The following is a 19,841-nucleotide window of genomic DNA, read 5'->3' on the forward strand; positions in this document are numbered from 1 at the left end:
AAATAGAAATATAATATGGAACATGTGAAGTTAATTTTAATATATTTTAGTTAACCTAATATATCCATAATATTTTCATTTCAACATGTTTTAGGTTGGTGCAAAAGTTATTGTGGTTTTTGCTATTTTTTTAATGGCAAAAACCACAAAAACTTTTGCACCAACCTAATAGTTACTACAAAAAAATATTAATGAGAGATTTTATGTTCCACTTTTTAATACCAGGTCTTCAGATTCTGGTGTGTATTTGATACTCAGAACACATCTCCGTTTGTACTAACCACATTTCAGGTTCTCATTAGCCACTTGTGACTGATAGCTACTGTGTTGGATTGCACAGGTCTAAAGGGAAACATCTTGAGAAAGAGGTTAAGTGCAAGAACAAGAATTAAAAAGGAAACTATTTGAGCATAATATTAGAAAGAAAGTGTAGAAATAAGTTGATTTAGAGAACCAACATCTTAATTCTTGATGAACTTATTGAAGAGGCAGATAGATAGCTGAGAGCAAGGTCCGGGAAGTTTCTGGTCTCGGAGACCAGGGAGCTTGTAACCGTTGGGAGACAGGTGGCTGTAGTTTCAGTATGAAGTAGATGGGGGGCAGGGAAACTGGTGGTGGTGTGATTGAAATCAGTAAATCTCTGCCTTAAGGAAATAGAGAAGTCACTAACTGGGACTGGCTAAGGGTAGAATCGACCAGGAAGAAAGAGGAATGGCCCCAACCAAGGCATCTGATGTTCTGACCAACAGTGCAGGCTCTGGGGCCGAATGCCTGTGTCTGGACACCAGCTCTGTCCCTTGCTAGCTGAGTGACTGCGATCAGCTGACCCTCTCAGTCCGTTTCCTCATCTGTAGCCTGGTGCTTCTGACTCTTTGATATTTTCTGTCAACCAAGTGTCCAGCGGAGTGAACCAAGTTATTCTGATAGACATGTTCTCAAAAAATAACTCATTTCTCACTCTCACCCCAGATATTCTTAGGATCACTCCCCTGCTTTTCTGGGCTCTGCTCAGATACCAACTTTTGACTGCCCTCCATGCCGTGCAACTTCTTTCCTTCCCAGTACTCCTCAGGCCCCATACTCTGCTTTGTTTTTCTCTACAACACTTAACATCATCCAACATAAAAGGTATTTACTTTTTCATTTATTATGTTCTTCCCTTCACTGAAAAATAGACCCTGAGAGAGCTGGGATTTTGTCTGTTTTGTTCAATGCTGTATCCTGCCTGCTTATTTCAGTGTCTGGCACTTAGGCAGGACTCCATGAACATTTGATGAACAAATAAATGAATGATAAGAACTACCTCAGATTTGAGTTGAGGATTAAATGAGTTAATACACAAACAGCTCTTTGGAACAAGTGCTTGTCACATAGTAAGCCTGCAGTGAATCTTCATGCTGCTGCTACTGTTAAATATTATTACTGAGGCTGAGCTGGCCTAGGGCTCCTTGGATTGGACTTACTAAGAGCTAGGCAGGAGACACAACTGTATGAAACTTGCTTGAGTTAAAACAAAACGAACAGTGCTATTCCTCTTTATTATTTCCATGCCTGGTAAGCACATTTCCTACCCACAAAATTGGGACTGACTAATATGAGAATATTATGCCCTTAATAGGACAGGTTATTTGATACAATACTAGCCCAGACATTTAGGAGATTGGCCACTCTTCAATACTATAAATGCGTATATGGATAGAAATGTTGCTTCCCAGATTGCCACACACCCTGAGACTGCAAGTAGGCATTCACTGAAAGTGTGCTGTGATGTGAAGATGAAACACAGAGAAGTGAGATGAACAAGGCTGTGCTCAGTGACCCATATCCAGATAAACCCATCTGCTCACTTGGGAACAAAAATGCCCCAAAGACCCTGCTATCTCTGGGCCTGCACAAGGCTTTAACTGAATCACCATTATGATGTCATATATTCAGAGGGAAATACCAATATTCATATATTCAGGTACTGAAACTTTTAAGGGAATTTTTCTTTCTTTTTTTTTGTTTTGTCAAATGAATTTTTACTTTAACTGCTAAAATCTGTAGGCAATGTGAGCCTTAAGATATTTTAGAGAGAGAGAAGTATCTTGAAATTACATTGTTTGTTTCTAAGAACAAACTCAAGAAAACCCTTTCCTCCAAATCCCAGAAGAGTGATTAGCTTGTCTCTAAGATATGGCATTGGCTGGTCACAGTGGCTCATGCCTGTAATCCCAGCACTTCAGGAGGCCCAGGCAGGAGGATCACTTGAGCCCATGAGTTTGAGATCAGCCTGGGCAACATAGTGAGACCTTGTTTCTACAGAACATATAAAAATTAGCTGGGCATGGTGGCATGCAACTGTAGTTTCAGCTACTTGGGAGGCTGAGGCAAGAGGATCATTTGAGCCCAGGAGGTTGAAGCTGCAGCGAGCCATGATTGCACCACTGCATACCAACCTGGGTGACAGAATGAGACCCTGTCTCCAAAAAGAAAAAGAAAGGAAGGAAGGATGGGGAGGGAAGGAGGGAGAGAGGGAAGGAAAGAAAGAGAAAAAGAAAAAGAAAGAAATGGTGTTGATGAACCTCCTCAAACCACAGAGAGGCTGTTTGACTGGGGCTGACATCCCTGAGTGGGTCCAAGTTTATCTGGTGTAGTGTCCTACATCCTATAACACTTAGTAGGTAAAATCTACTTAAACTTGAGAGGGAACATCTCAAAAGGAACAGCTGTGGAGTTGGGAAGGGGGAGCCCGCAGGTCCTCCTATCTTGCTTTGGTGATGAGGCAGAAAGTGGGGCTGAAAAACAGTCTGTTTTGGTTGTATATGAGGGCTCCCGAGCCATTTTATTTTTAAGCTCCAGTTAAACTTCTTTCTTCACCTCTCCTTACAAAGTCCTGCTTCTTCAGCCAGGTTCCACAGCAATTTGGGATTTCACAAAGCCCAGGGTTTGGGGTGACTGTCGAATTTTGCTCTTCTGTCAGGAAGCCTTATCTTTTGAACTACATTTAAGTTGTGTGTTAGTCATTTTAGTTAATTCATTCAACAAGTATTTATTGAATGTCCATATGCCAGACATATGGGGATACAACCAAAAACAGGAACAGCTTTGTCCTTGTCCTGATAGGTCTAGCCTGGCTGGGGGTTACCCCTAAGCTAAGATTTGAATTAGTTGCCAACTTTCAAGAACAGGAATTTTTACACAAAATGTGAATATCTGGATTTTCTTGAAAAATTAAGAGACCTGGCAATGGTGGGCCCGTTTCCACATGGCAGGAGCTGAGGGGCCCCTCCCTGTAGGCTCACTGGTGCTCAAGTCCTCACCAGCCCCTTCTGAGTCACACCTGGCCCGCTGGTATCTCCTTTGTGGGTAGAATTGCTGGTCTTCGTCTAATGCATCATTTGCCACTGTCACCAGTTCTATTTCTTTGTGACTCCTTTGTTTGCTCCTTGTTTTCTTTTTCTTGTTTCTGGTCTGGCTTTTTCTTCCAGGGCTGGACTCTTGCTCTCTGAGGCCCCCTTCAGCTCTAACATTCGATGATTTGGAAACCACAGAGCTTAGTGGCTCACCTGTAGGTTTGGAGGTGTGCTTGACTCAGTTTGACTTTCTCATTTGCAACATCTGCTGTTCCAATGCTGTCTATAGATTGTATCCTGAGAAACCCTGCATCATGTCACTGTCTTTAAGAGCCTTATGCCATGTAGCAAGCTAAATAAGAAACAATGGTTAAGAGCACTGATTCTGCAGTCAGATTGTCCAGGTTCAAATCTGGCTTCACTACTTAACTAGCAAGTCACTTAACATTTTTGTCCCTCAGTTTCCTCATCTGCAAAATAGGGTTAGAAATAAAACCTGCTTAATATGTTTTTAGGATTCAGTGAGTACCAATTTTTTTTTTTTTTTTTTTTTCTGAGATGGAGTCTTGCTGTGTCATTTAGGCTGGAGTGCAGTGGCACAGTCTTGGCTCACTGCAACCTTTACCTCCTGGGTTCAAGCGACTCCTGCCTCAGCCTCCTGTGTAACTGGGATTACAGGTGTGTGCCACCACACCCGGCTAATTTTGTATTTTTAGTGGAGACGGGGTTTTACCATATTGGCCAGGCTGGTCTCGAACTCCTGACCTCAAGTGATCCACCTGCCTCGGCCTGCCAAAGTGCTGGGATTACAGGCATGAGCCACTGCTCCTGGCGGTAAGTACCTATTTAGAGCTCTTGCAATAGTGCCTGGCACAGAGCCAGAGCCAGGGCCATACAAGTGTTAGATTAAGTAAAAAAATGTATATATCAGTCAATCTGAATCTCAGGACCTGAGTAAAAGTTTGCAGAGGAATTTGTGCTGGGGGTTGAGAGTTCCTTTTCATTAATCCATGGTTAACGGTGACCAAATTTTCTAAATAAGAAATCAGGACACTTCATCTGTAAAACTTAGGTTCTGGTTACAACTTCAGGCCATACAAAAAGAACTATTAAAATCGAGGTGTTGATGTTTTGTAGCAACACTGCAACAGAATATTTGAGATTAGACCTGTTTTTAGATATATGATCACTCTATACATGTAGTGCTGATTAGGTATTAGGTACCCTCATATCTTTATTTAAAAAAAATTCAAAATTCTTCAAAACAGTAAAACCTTCAAAAATTATCTGGCTAGCATAGAAAATCTTTTTAGGTGATCACTGATAAAATTTTTTCCCTCCCTCCATCTCTCTTTGCTTTTAAACAGCAAAAACTCAGCCCATGCCCAGTTCTCACCCAGTTAATTCAGACAATGTAAATACCTTGATGTTGACCTAACTCATTAAAAGAAAAAGAGAGAAAACCTTTGAAAGCCTATTCCATGTCAACCAGTATAAAAAGACTCTCAATTTTATCCAAACCTCAAACCTCAAAACAACCTTTTATGGTAGGCATTATGATTTCTACATTACAGCTGAGGAGACCTAGTGTGGGGAGGCCTTTGGGAGTTTACCCTGGGCCTTGCTGGCTTCAAAATCTGGGCACTCTCTGTTCTGCACCCTGGGATGGTTATTAGCATCCCTATAGTCCCTTTTCTGACCACTCAGTGGTATCAGCAAAGCAACAAACTCACTGTTGACTCCATTCCTTTGCTCCTATTTGTGTATTCATTCATTCATTCATTCATGGTTTGTGACCTGTGAGATAAAACTCATTCCCCTTTCTTCTATTGTTCTTTTTTTTTTTTTTTTTTTTTTTTGAGACGGAGTCTTGCTCTGTCGCCCAGGCTGGAGTGCAGTGGCCGGATCTCAGCTCACTGCAAGCTCCGCCTCCCGGGTTTTCGCCATTCTCCTGCCTCAGCCTCCCGAGTAGCTGGGACTACAGGCGCCCGCCACCTCGCCCGGCTATTTTTTTTTTTTTGTATTTTTTAGTAGAGACGGGGTTTCACTGTGTTAGCCAGGATGGTCTCGATCTCCTGACCTCGTGATCCGCCCGTCTTCATTAGAAATTATCTTAGCAACTTACTTTGGTGTTAGTCTTGGAAGTGCAACAGGAAAGACTTTCCTGTAGGAAGGAAATAATAGACATAAAGTAGAGGTAGATGTAGAGGTACCTCTACATGCACACAAAGTAGAGGTAGATGTTAGCTTTAGAGACAGTTCTTAACAATTCCTCCTCTTGGTTGAATAATTCTATTAAAAAATAATTTACATAGTTTTGATATTATAATAGTAATATGAGATTTGTCTTCAAAAGTAACATATTTTTCAATGTGACCTGTATTAAGTAATAAGTAAAGTAATAAATTGAAATCTTACCATCACTACAATCTCTAAAGTAACAGTGGTTACTTCAAAAGCAACCACTGTTAATCATTTAGGGTGTCTCTTTCCAGTCTAAAAAAAGGGCAAGTGAGAATGCATGTACATATGTATTCATGTCTTTTTATAGTTAAAAAAATATATTTTTTTTGGTAGAGATAGGGTCTCACTACGTTGCCCAGGCTGGTATCAAACTCCTGGGCTCAAGTGACCTTTCCACTTTGGCCTCCCAAAGTGCTAGGATTGTAGGCATGAACCACTACATCTGGCCTCTTTAATGTTTTTAAAACAGGAATATTCTGCATATATAGTTCTATAACTTTTAATTTTTAATATTAAGAAATTTTCCAAATTCCCAATAATAAAAGGAGAATAAATCTATTCTTTTTCCTTTTTTAAAATAGCCACATAGTAAGCCATGGTGTAATACTAAATTGTTTATTACACTAGATTATTTTTTACTAGTATAGATAACTTGAAAATGAATATTATTATGCATATCTCTTTATATAGGTTATACTATTATTTTATTTGTTACATACTGAATATATATCACCCAGATCCCAGTATTCAATGAAACCACAGGTTCTTTTAGAGCATAAGCAAAAATAAATTGTATGCATGTGCTTTTGTATGTGTGTTTAATTCTGCTTACATCTGAATTTTCTTCCATCTTTTTCCTACTATCTGAGTAATATCGCTAGTGCCTTTTATTCAGTCAAGTCTCCGCGTGTTGACTCTTGTCTTGGAGTTATGATGCCATCCCCTTCCTGGCCTTTCTTCTACTTCCAAGATCTCTCTCGATTTCCTTAGCCAGTATGTTCCTCTCCAGCCAAGCTTTAAAGCACAGGTCCAAGCTGCCTTTTCCCACTTCATACGCTCTCCCTAGGTGATGGTCCTAATGGCCTCCATTGGAGCCACTAGAAATGTGAAGATTCCCAAATCTGTATCTTTTCCTGTGAGTCCCAGACCCGTGTACTTAGCAGCTACTGGGCATCTTTGCTTGGATGTCTCGCAGACCCCTCACACTTAACAGTGTCAAACTGAAAGCATGATGTGCCAGGCCAGTCTTAGTCTTCCCGCTGTGTTTCCTTTCTTAGGGAAAGACACCACAACCCAACTAGGAGGAAGTAAGAGCTCTGATTCATCCTGGCACTCCTGGCACCTCCCCTCCTCCTCCTTTACCCCGTATGCTGTCAATCATCTAGTTTTCCCAGTTTTACCTCCCTAATGTCTCTTGAACCACTTTCCCTAGCACAATGCTGCTTCTTGACCTGTCTGAAATTGCTGTCTGATGGATCTCTTGCTGTCTAGTCTTACCCCTCCCATCAATCTTCCACACCACAGCCAGAAAAAGATAAACACTTTCATTATGTAAAAATTTAGAAACTTTGTATGGAAGATATTCATTTAGTAAATTCAATAGGCAAAGGCTGTGTTTGAAAAAAACTATAATACAGATAAAAATTTATCTATAACATATAAGGAGCTTTTAAACTTTGAGAAGAAAAAGACAGGCAATCTAATACAACAACAACAACAAAAGGATATGAAAAGACACTTCTCAGAAAAAGAAATCCAAATCAACAAACAGAAGAGATGCTGAAATTTTTAAAGGTCGGGAAAATGCAAATTCAAATATCAATGAAATGTCGCTGTTTGTCCAAAAGTTAAACATAAAAAAAAATTACCTAACGCTGGCAAGAGTCCAAGGAAAGGGCAACTCAGGCATTACTGATGGAGTTGTAAATTGCCAGTCTTTTCTGTAAACAATGCAGCAACTTCTATTAAAATAAAAAATTCTAGTTACCCTTTGATGTAGCAACTCCCAGCTCCACTCCACTCCCACATAAATATGAAACCATAAATACATCAGGACATATATACAGGATAGTTATTGCGGTGTAACTGCAATAGACAAAGCTAGGCACAAAAGGAGTGTTCATCAGTGGTGGCTGGCAGATTAATTATGGTTCCCTCATGCTCTGGAATATTATGTAGTTATTAAAAAGAATAAAGTATAGCTGTACCAGTTGATTTCAAGGGGCTTTTATGAGTTATTAACAAGAAAGCCAGCATGTAGAGAAGTGTGCATAAGACCATTTTTATTAAAGAATGGTAAATCCCTCAAGCACACCTCATTTTATTCGTTTCACTTTATTGCACTTCACAGATAATGTGCTTTTTACAGATTGAAAGTTTGTGACAACTCAGCTTTAAGCAAGTCTATCAGTGCCTAACTTTATGTTTTGTCTCTCTGTTACATTTTGGTAATTCCCATAATATTTAAAGCTTTTTCATTATATCTGTAATGGTGATCTCTAATCAGTGATCTTTGATGTTACTGTTGTCATTGTTTTGGGGTGCCATGAACCATGCCCATATAAGACGGTGAACTTAATTGATAAAGGCTATGTGTGTTCTGACTGCTCCACTGACTGGCTGTTCTCCTCATCTTTCTCCTTCTGCTCTCGCCTCCCTATCACCTTAGACAATGATACTGAAATTAGGCCAATTTAATAACCCTGCAATGGCTTCTAAGTGCTCAAGTGAAAGGAAGACTTGCATTGTCTCTCACTTTAAATTAAAAACTAGAAATGATTAAGCTTAGTGAGGAAGGCATGTGAAATACCACAACAGGTGGCTGGGCATGGTGGCTCACACCTGTAATCCCAGCACTTTGGGAGGCCAAGGTGGGTGGATCACCTGAGGTCAGAAGTTTGAGACCAACCTAGCCAACATGGCGAAACCCCGTCTCTACTAAAATTACAAAAATTAGCTCATCGTGGTGGTGGGCACCTGTAATCCAAGCTGGTTGGAAGGCTGAGGCCAGAGGATCGCTTGAACCTGAAAGGCAGATGTTGCAGTGAGCCAAGATGGCACTATTGCACTCCAGCCTGGGCTACAAGAGCAAAAGTCTGTCTCAAAAATAAAAAATAAATTTAAAAAAGCCACAATAGGCTGAAAACTAGGCCTTTTATGCCAAAGAGTTAGTGGAGTTGTACATTCAAAGGAAAAGTTCTTGAAGAAAATTAAAAGTGCTACTCCAGTGAACACAAAAATAAGAAAGTGAAACAGCATTATTGCAGACATGGAGAAGGTTCGAGTAGTCTGCATAGAAGATCAAACCAGCTACAACATTCCCTTAATCCAAAGCCTAATCCAGAGCAAGACCCTAACTCTCTTCAGTTCTGTGAAGGCTGAGAGAGGTGAGAAAGCTGCAGGAGAAAAGTTTGAAGCTATCAGAGGTTGGTTCATGAGATCTTAGGAAGAAAGCCATGTTGGCTTCCAGGATCTTGACCAATGCAGACACAATGATTTTTGCTTGTTGAGTAGCAAACCCATTGTCTTCCAGTAAGCACACTAAGGCTCCTTTTGGGCTCCAGCTGCAGGTATCCAGCAGACAGGCTTAGCTCTCTCCTGCAGTAAACGAGTGCAGGCGCTGAGCCGTGGCACCGGGGAAGGGTGCCGGGGCAGCGGTGATGCCCGGGCCGAGGCCCGGTGGGCACCTCCACGCGCCACTGTGCCCAGCTGGGTGTGCGGCATACCGGCGGCGCGAGCGCTCCCAGTCCCCGAGGTGCCGGCACAGGGCTGCGGCAGCCAAGCACGGGGAGGGCACTCAACAACAGATTTTCCATATAGACAAAACAACCTTCTGTTGGAAGAAGATGCCATCGAGGACTTCCATAGCTAGAGAGGAGAAGTCAACTTCAGGCTTGAAAGGACAGCTGACTCTTGGTGTGTGGGCTAATGCAGCTGATGGCTTTCAGTTGAAGCCAGTGCTCATTTACCACTCTGAAAATCCTAGGGCCCTTAAGAATTAGGCTAAATCTGTTCTGCCTGTGCTCTATAAAATGGAACAACAGAGGCTGGATGATGGCACATCTGTTTACAGCATGGTTTACTGAATATTGTAAGCTCACCGTTAATACCTACTGTTTAGAAAAAAAAGATTTATTTCAGTATATTATTGCTTATTGACAATGCACATAATCACCCAAGAGCTCTGATGGAGATATACAAGGAGATGAGTGTTGTTTTCATGCTTGCTAATACAACATCCATTCTGCAGCCCATGGATCAAGGAGTAATTTTGCCTTTCAAGTCTTATTGTGTAAGGCTATAGCTGCCATAAATAATTATTCTTCTGATGAATCTGGGCAAAGTAAATTGACAACCTTCTGAAAGGATTCACCATTCTAGCTATCATTAAGAACATTTGTGGTTCATGGGAGGAAGTCAAAATATCAACATTAACAGGAGTTTGGAAGAATTTGATTCCAATCCTCAGGTCAAAATATCAACATTAACAGGAGTTTGGAAGAATTTGATTCCGATCCTCATGGACGACTTTGAAGGGTGGAAATCGCAAGAAAAATATAAGTGGAGCCTGAATATGTGACTCAGTTGCTGCAATCTCATGCTGAAAATTGAACCAATGAGGAGTTGCTTCTTATGGATGAGCAAAGAAAGTGGTTTCTTCAGATGGCATCTATATTCCTGGTGAAGATGCTGTGAACATTGTTTAAATGACAACAAAGAATTAAGAGTATTACATAATTTAGTTGATACAGCAGCAGCAGGATTTAAGGAGATTTACTCTAATTTTGAAAGAAGTTTTACTGTGGGTAAAATGCTGTCAAACAGCATTGGATGCCTCTGAGAAATATTTTGTGAAAGGAAGGGTCCACTGATGCACAAACTTCATCATTGTCTTTTAAGAAATTGCCACAGCCATCGCAGCCTTTAGCAACCAACACCCTGATCAGTCAGCAGCCATCAACACTGAGGCAAGACCCTCCACCAACAAAAATATTGGGGCTTGCTGAAGACTCAAATGATTGTTAGCAAGGTCTTTTTTTTTTTTTTTTTTTTTAGCAATAAAATATTTTTTAGTTAAGATATGTACATTGTGTTTTTAGACATAATGCTATTGAACACTTTAATAGACTACAGTATAGTGTAAACATAACATTTATGTGCCCTGAGAAACCAGAAAATTTGTGTGACACACTTTACTCTGATATTTACATGATTGTGGCTGTCTGGAACCAAACCCACAGTATCTTCAAGCTATGCCTGTATGTATCCATTATATGTGATATATATTTGTCTCTACTTGACTATATGAGAGAAAAATATTGAAAGATGTATTCTGATTTGTTAATGTAGATTATAGAACTGGAGATTGTTATGGGGTTAAGAGAGTGGGTAAAAATACATGATCATTTTTCATTAGCGTAAAGTTGTATGTATGTGTCTATGTATAATTTATGTTTTAAAATACATTTTTTTTTAAGAAAGAGTTACTCTTATTTTGTCACCATCCTGTTTCAAACTCTTCTGTGACTTTCTTTACTTCAGTACCAGAATTGTGTTTGTCTGATGCCCTGCAAGGGCTGTCTGTGCTTGTGTATGCAGCCCGGCTCATGCCACGTTTCTCATGCCATTGCCCTTCCTGCTTCAAGGTCTTCATAACTGTTCTCTTAATGGGGGCCTGCCCTGCTCTCCTGGGCATAGTTAACTGCTGCTCGTGCCTCAGAACTTCTTTTAGCGAAGGGAACTGCCCTCCCTAACCCCTTGTTGGTTCCCTAAGTAAATGTTCTTATTGACACCTGATGCTTTTACTTAGTGGCAGTTATCATAGTTGCAGTTGGGCGTTGTCTAATTATTTGTGTAAATTCTGCCTCCCTTAATAGAATGTCATCTCTAAGAAGGAAGGGATGGTGTCTGTCTTGTTCTCAAGGATCTTGTATAGAATAGATGCCCAGTGAATACTTCCTGAGTAAATGAATAAACGAAACCCATCCTGTATGTGGGGCCATACTGTTCTGAAAGGGCACTGACCAAGGAGTCAGACAATGTGTGTTCTGGTCATTGTGCTGCCATAAACTTGCTGAGAGACCTGGAGCGAGGTGATATGCCTCTTGGAGCCTGCTTTCCTACCTGTAAAATGGGGTTAACAACACCATGTCCACTGCAGGTAGACATGGAGAGGGATAAAAAGGGATACAAGACGATGTGAATGTATAACCAGCAGAGAGTAAGCATTCAATAAAATTGCCTTTTATTTTTCTTGGTGTCTTGTCACTTCACCAGTGAAATGGGAATAATTTGACTAAATAATTTTTAGAGTTTCTTCCAGTTCAAAATTATAGTTGACCCTTGAACAACACGGCAGTTAGGAGCACCAACCCCTAGAGCAGTCAAAAATTTATGTATAACTCTTGACTCCCAAAAACTTAACTGCTAATAGCCTACCAGAAGCCTTACCAATAACATAAACAACACATATTTTCTGTTATATGCATTATATGTTGTATTCTTACACTAAAGTAAGCTAGAGAAAAGAACTTACTAAGAAAAGTATAAAGTGTAGAAGAATAAAACTGGATCCTCATCTTTCACCTTATACAAAAATCAACTTAAGGTGGATCAAAGACTTAAATCTAAGACCTGAAGCCATAAAAATTCTAGAAGATAACATCAGAAAAACTCTTCTAGACTTTGGCTTAGGCAAAAAGGTCATGACCAAGAACCCAAAAACAAATGCAACAAAAACAAAGATAAATAGATGGGGCTTCATTAAATTAAAAAGCTTCTGCACAGCAATAGAAACAATCAGCAGAGTAAACATACAACCCACAAAGTGGGAGAAAATATTAATAAACTACGTATCTGACAAAGGACTAATACCCAGAATCTATAAGGAAGTCAAACAAATCAGCAAGAAAAAAGCAAACAATCCCATCAAAAAGTGGGCCAAGGACATGAATGGACAATTCTCAAGGAGGATATACAAATGGCCAACAAACATATGAAAAAAATGCTCAACACTACTAATTATCAGGGAAATGCAAATCAAAACCACAGTGCAATACCATCTTACTCCTGCAAGAATGAACATAATTAAAAAATCAAAAAATAATAGATGTTGGCAAGGGTGTGGTGAAAAGGGAACGCTTTGACACTGCTGGTGGGAATGTAAACTGGTGCAACCACTATGGAGATTTCTTAAGTAACTAAAAGTAGAACTACCGTTTGATCCAGCAATCCCATTACTGGGTATCTACCCAGAAGAAAATAAGTCACTTTATGAAAAAGACAACACACAACATGTTGCACACAACATCTTTATAGTGGCACAACTCCCACTTGTAAAAATATGGAATCAGCATAAATGCCCATCAATCAATGAGTGGATAAAGAAAATGTGTATATATATGAATATGCCATAAAAAGGAACAAAGTAGGCTGGGCGCGGTGGCTCACGCTTGTAATGCCAGCACTTTGGGAGGCCGAGGCGGGCGGATCACGAGGTCAGGAGATCAAGACCATCCTGACTAACATGGTGAAACCCCATCTCTATTAAAAATACAAAAAAATTAGCCAGGCGTGGTGGCGGGCGCCTGTAGTCCCAGCTACTTGGGAGGCTGAGGCAGGAGAATGGCATGAACCTGGGAGGCGGAACTTGCATTGAGCCGAGATCACGCCACTGCACCCCAGCCTGGAAGACAGAGCAAGACTCTGTCAAAAAAAAAAAAAAAAAAGGAACAAAATAATGTCATTGACAGCAACCTGAATGGAACTGGAGACCATTATTCTAAGTGAAGTAACTCAGGAATGGAAAACCAAACATATGTTCTCACTTACAAGTGGGAGCTAAGCTATGAGGATGCAAAGACATAAGAAGGATACAATGAACTTTGGGGACTTGTAGAGAAGGGTGGGATGGGGATGAGGGATAAAAGACTACACATTGGGTACAGTGTACACTGCTTAGGTGATGGGTGCACCAAAATCTCAGAAATCACACCCAAAGAACTTATCCCAAAGAAAAAAAAAAAGAACTTCTCCATGTAACCAAACATCACCTGTTCCCCCAAAACTGAGATAATAGTAATAAAAAATTTTAAAAAAGAAAAGCATAAGGAAGAAAATATACTGACTAAGTGAAAGTGGATCATCAAAGGTCTTCATCCTCCTTTTCTTTACGTTAAAGCAGGCTAAGGGGGAGGAGGGGTTGGTCTTGCTATCTCAGGGATGGCAGAGGCGGAAGAAAATCCACATGTAAGTGGATCCACACAGCTCAAACCCATGTTTTTCAAGGGTCAGCTGTACTTTGATTTCTTCTGAGCTACAGTCTCCCCTTCCTCTACCCTCACTTCCCTCCACCACTAGCTCCATTCCTGACTACTTTCTTCTACTGTTCTCAAGCCCAGGATACATCAGCTCTCCCTGGGAAAGACAAAAGCCATCTTCATGCTGCCAGGGTACGGCAGTTGATCTCATACCTACTGTTTCACCACCACCCTACCCTCTATCACTCATTGTTTCATTTACATTTATAAGACATTTTTGGGTTTCCACTATTGTGTGTGGTAGACTCTCACCCCTCAAATTCTGTTCTTTTTCTTGTGCCTTCCCACATACTCTGTTGAGTGGGAGAAATAATGCGTAATCAGCAAAGCAATAGAAAGATGCTGGTGTGTTTTTGAGGGCAGTCCCCCTTAATTAAGGGAGATGGGTTCTAAAAAGTCCTTGTAGATAAACAAATGGGTGATATTTGCTTCTTATCTGAAATTACTAACACAATTGTCTACAACTGGTCATTCAGTGTTCTTGATTTCCCCTGTATTCTTTCAATTACCCTAATTGCTACTAGGTAAAAACTTCAGTCAAGTTTTAATTAATCTTTAATGTTAACTTAAAATAGCTGCAGTTTTTTGTTTGTTTGTTGAGACAGGTCTTGCTCTGTCACCCAGGCTGGAGTGCAGTGGAACAATCATGGCTCACTGCAATCTCTGCCTCATGGCTTCAAGTAATTCTCCTCAGCCTTCCAAGTAGCTGGTTCCACAGGTGTGTGCCATGCCCAGCTAATTTTTTGTTCTTTTCGTAAAGATGGGGTTTTGCCATTTTACCCAGGTTGGTCTTGAACTCCTGAACTCAAGCAATCTGACCATCTTGGCCTCCCAAAGTTCTGGAATTACAGGCATGAACCACAGTGCCCAGCTGCTACTGTTCTCTCTTAACAAGAATCAAGTCTTAGAGCAAGATGCATCTAAACCCACTTTGGGGTATCAAAAATATCCCAATCTTGTGGTTCTAATAAATGTTTAACAACTAGATTGGCGTGGAGGCGGAGTGGAGGTTCTGATGTGAACCATTAGTCAATCTTTGTGCTGTTACCAGATGTCCCCTAATAGGGCTGGGCAGAGATGCTAACAATTGGCTCATGAGGTCAGGTGGGCCTAGCTCCAACACACCACTGTACCCAGTGCCCGAGTTCTTAATCTTCATCACAACCTCCACTTGCTTCCCAGCCATTGTTTCTGATCTCAGTTAATGATGCCTCTCAGTCAGCCAAGAAGGAGACCTGACAGTTCCATCCACTTCCCCCACCCTCATCACTGGATCCTGTTGACTTCTCTCTCCAGCGTCTCCTGAGTCTGTCCCGTTGTCCGTCCCCACCACAAACACCCTGGTCTGGTCTGTCCTGCCCATGGCCTTCATTGCTACGGCATTGACTTTCATTACAATTTCCCTGCCTCCGTGCTGGCCCCTGTCAGCCGCTCTCTACTCTAAAGACAGTCAGCCTGCTGACACTTAAATTATGTTAGGCCAGTCTTGTTAAAAACGTTTCTGTGGCTTCCTCTCCGTTAGGATCAGTCCAAACCCTTAGCATTCCTTACTTTACCACACATAGGCTGTGGGCTGTTCTTTGTCTGCCTTGTTCTCCACCACCCACCTCTTGCCCTCCTCATTCTAGCTGTTAGGAATCACACGTGTATCCTCAAGCACACCAAGCTCTTTCTCTATTCAGGGCCTTCCTTTGGAGGAGCTGCTTCCTGTATCTGTATGATCATCTCTCCTTCCACTCCCCACCCACTCACCTACCCAGCCCTGTGGCCTAACTGCCTTTTATCCTTCAGTGATTGGAGCATTGTGTCAGTTCCAGCATGACTTCCTTGGGGAGGCCCTAGACCAGGCAGCTCCCCTCATGCAGCCCCTGATGTAGAGCCTGCTCCCTGTCTTCTCCACAGGTGAGGCTCCTGGAGGGCCTGGAACAACCCCATATTCCCAGCATAGCCCGTGGTACCTGGAACATGGTTGGTGTTCCATGAATGTTGAGTCCATTTCTTGGATTTATGCAGGTCCCAGTTTTCTATTAAAGAGTAAGCTCCACATGGTCAAACATGTTCTTACTTCCTGTACTTTATGTCAGCAGTTTGTCAGCTTAGCATAAAAAGTACCTGATGAATAATTTCTGCCACTAAAGTCGTGTTGTTTTTTCTAACCATTTTTTTTTCTCTCCTAGGTTTCATCAGCTGTATTTCCCAACAAACATATGGTGTTCTGCATAAGAATGTCACTTTCCATGTTCCAAGCAATATACCTTTAACAGAAATCCTATGGAAAAAACAAAAGGATAAAGTTGCAGAACGGGAAAATTCTGAATTCAGAGCTTTCTCATCTTTTAAAAATAGGGTTTATTTGGACACTGTGTCAGGTAGCCTCACTATCTACAACTTAACATTATCAGATGAAGATGAGTATGAAATGGAATCGCCAAATATTAGCAATACCATGAAGTTCTTTCTTTATGTGCTTGGTGAGTATTCCATAAGTTGATTTGTTTAAATTGGCAAATTTCAGTTTTTTTAGTCTGTTTTCAGAGACTAACACAAATTTATGGTCTATGAGAAAAGAATTAGATGTTACCTATTGTCAGGGTTTTCTCCTTTTCTGGTGATATACAGGAGCTAGCTACTTTCAATTCCTTTTTTTTTAGTCTGTTTTCAGAGACTAACACAAATTAATGGTCTATGAGAAAAGAATTAGATGTTACTTATTGTCAGGGTTTTCTCCTTTTCTGGTGGTATACAGGAGTTGGTACTTTCAATTCCTTTGTCATTCCTCTGGGTGAGGAGAGAATCTAAGCAAGGTGGGGAGAACAGTATTAATTGTCGTACTAGGAATGTTCTGGAAAGAGATGTAGTGACAGCAGTTAGCTTAGAACTCTTTGGCCTCCACTGATAGATGTTACTCTACAAAGTTCCTGCTTCCCCACACAGCGGGGAGACTGTTTTTCCTCCTGCACCATTTTACTTAATTAATTAATTTAATGTGAGGAATCTTGCTCTGTTACCAAGGCTGGAGTACAGTGGCACAATCTTGACTCACTGCAACCTCCACCTCCCAGGTTCAAGCGATTTTACTGTCTCAGCCTCCCAAGTAGCTGGGATTACAGGCGCACACCACCATGCCTGGCTAATTTTTGTATTTTAGTAGAGATGGGGTTTCACTGTGTTGGCCAGTCTGGTTTCAAACTCCTGAGCTCAGGTGATCCACCCACCTCAGCCTCCCAAAGTGCTGGGATTACAGTTGTGAGCCACCACACCGGCTCCTGCACCATTTTAAACTGAAACTAGATATAGGGGACACATTTCTCCCTGCTTCTCACTAACACTCCTCCCTGGTCCCTAAAGCCCCTTTTGTGTTGCAGTCTTGTATAGGCCCCTGCCTCACATGCCAGTGTTTCTTGGTCATTTTAAGGCCTGCCTCATTTTCATGGTTTCTAACATTCTTGGTGTTTTGGTGGTTGCAATATTTAAATTAAAATTCTTTCAGTATTGTCCTTGATCTCCTCTCCTGTAAGGATCTTGTCCTCTGCGTTACCCACTACCCATGCATGTAACCGAGAACTCATCATTACCTCAATGTCAGGTGTCACACTCTGCCATCATGCCCTGTCCTTGATGATGCTGATGATGACAGACCTTCACACACCTGATGTCCCTGCTGCCCTCCCTACGCAGCCTGAGTGCTGCTGTCACTTACTAGACTCAGTCTGTTGCAGACACACTTGGCTTCCTTGCTCCTTTGTTGGCTTGTTATACTCACATAGCCAGATTACAGCTAGGTTAAGTCCGGTGCTTTGCCTATTCTGTGCTCATACCCATGTGGTTGCAGAAAAATACACCACCCTGCAAAGTCCTGCACTTTTAATTTCTAATCACTTACCTCAGTTAAGTCTTGTATTTCCTAGCCTGTTCACTTAGCCACTCTCCTAGCAGTTACTTTTTCTCTCCTCAAATCTTGAATACCTCCTTCTCCAGACTCACTCTTGAGCTGAAGGCTTTGCTTCTTATTTCACTAAGGAGAATAAGCAGAGGGCAATTTCCACAAGCTCTCACCACCTGCCTACCTTCCTACCTGTACCTGAGCCTGTAGGCCCTGCTTTCTCTCCTGATATGAATGGACTTTCTGAGTTCTCACCTGAGGTTAAACTTTCCACGCGTGCCCTGGATCCCACCTCTTCTCACCATCCTCGGGAATATCACCCTAGTGCTTCTACCCACTGTCTCCTGATGAGAATTTCCCCCATAAGTTGATGGCTCATTTTAAGTGGCATACATATACACTGTCGTCAAAACTTTCTCATGATCCCCCTACCCCACCAGCAACCACCACCAACTCTTTGTCTTCACTTTATAGAAAATCTCCTTGAAGAAGGTGTCCATATTCACTTATTCTGATCCCTTATATTCACTTTTAACCCACTCCAAGTAGGCTTTCATCTGCACTGCTATGCCAAAGCTCCTCTAGACCTCCTTGTTAATAAATCCAGTGGTTCATTCTCAGTCCATGTCATTCTTGACTTCTCAGCAGCTTTTGACATAGCTGATCACTCCCTCCTCCAAGTACTGTCTTCACTTGATGTCCAGGATACCACCCTATTCACATTTCTTTCTTCCTTCCTTTTTTTTTTTTCTTGAGAGGGGGTTTCGCCCTTGTTGCCCAGGCTGGAGTGCAATGTCACAATCTTAGCTCACTGCAACCTATGCCTCCTGGGTTCAAGCGATTCTTCTGCCTCAGCCTCCCGAACAGTTGAGATTACAGGCATGCACTACCATGCCTGGCTAATTTTATATTTTTAATAGAGATGGGGTTTCACCATGTTGGTCAGGTTGGTCTCGAACTCCTGACTTCAGGTGATCTACCAGCCTCAGCCTCCCAAAGTGTTGGGATTACAGGCGTGAGCCACTGCGCCTGGCTTCACATTTCTTTCTGACACACTGACTATTCCTTTTCATCTTCTTGTGCTGGTTTCCTCATTTCCCCAACCTTTTAACACTGGAAACATCAAGGCTTAAGCCTTGGGTCTTGTTCCTTTTCTGCCTGCGTTCATAGCCAATGGGTGAGCTGATCCTATGTCAGGGCTTTAAATATCATCTCAGTGCTAATAATGCCCAGATCTAGAGCTCTAGCCCAGAGTACCCCGCCGAGCTCCTTATGTGTATACCTGACTGCCCACTGTACATCTCCACTCAGATATCTAATTGGCCTTTCAAATATCCCATGTCCAAAAGTAAGCTCATTATCTTCCCCTTAAAACCTGCTCCTTCCCACATCTTTTCCCTTTTGGTTAATGGCAGCTCATCCTTTCAGTTGGTCAGTCTGAAACCTTGATGTCATCCTTGATACCTCTGTTTTTCTTGAACACCACATTCACTCCACCAGGAAGTTGTATTGGTTCTACCAGAATGATCTTTTTAAAACAGAAGTCAGATCATGTCACTCATCTGTGTGGAACTTTCTAATGGCCCCATCTAACTCTGTTAAAGCTAGAATGTGTAAAGTGACCTGCAAAGCTGTGTGAGGTCTGACCCCTATGGACTCTATTTAGACAAATACAGCTTGCTAAGATGTCAAAGCATACTCTCAGAAGATTTCTTTGAAAAAGTAGAATCTTTGAAACATGGACATTAGGGATCTGGTAGTTTACAGACAGGGCCAACAAACAAGAAGATTGAGTCAGAATTTAGATCACACATTTTAAGAGCCCCTTTTATAGAGTTTGTAAAACTAAGTTCAAAACGTTTGAATAAGTTTCTCCTCTTAAACTTGATGAAATGTTTTAAAATAATTTAATTTAAAATATTCTAGGCCGGGCATTGTGGCTCAAGGCTAGAATCCCAGCACTTTGTGAGGCCAAGGAGGGAGGGTTGCTTAAGCCCAGTAGTTCAAGACCAGCCTAGGCAACATAGCAAGACTCCATCTCTACAAAAATAAAATAATTAA

General features: G+C 41.4%; 1 protein-coding gene across 3 annotated transcripts in view; it reads left to right on the forward strand.

Moving 5' to 3' along the window:
* The window catches only part of CD58 (CD58 molecule), a 56,271-nt gene that overhangs the window by 9,325 nt on the left and 27,105 nt on the right, over window positions 1-19,841 (forward strand). For all 3 annotated transcript variants that reach the window (XM_007977434.3, XM_007977437.3, XM_007977436.2), the window contains exon 2: window positions 16,075-16,368. In XM_007977434.3, the coding sequence (XP_007975625.1) occupies window positions 16,075-16,368 (294 nt within the window). The remainder of the gene's footprint in view (window positions 1-16,074; window positions 16,369-19,841) is intronic.

Source organism: Chlorocebus sabaeus, chromosome 20, assembly GCF_047675955.1.
Source record: "Chlorocebus sabaeus isolate Y175 chromosome 20, mChlSab1.0.hap1, whole genome shotgun sequence".
Classification (NCBI taxonomy): Eukaryota; Metazoa; Chordata; class Mammalia; order Primates; family Cercopithecidae; genus Chlorocebus; species Chlorocebus sabaeus.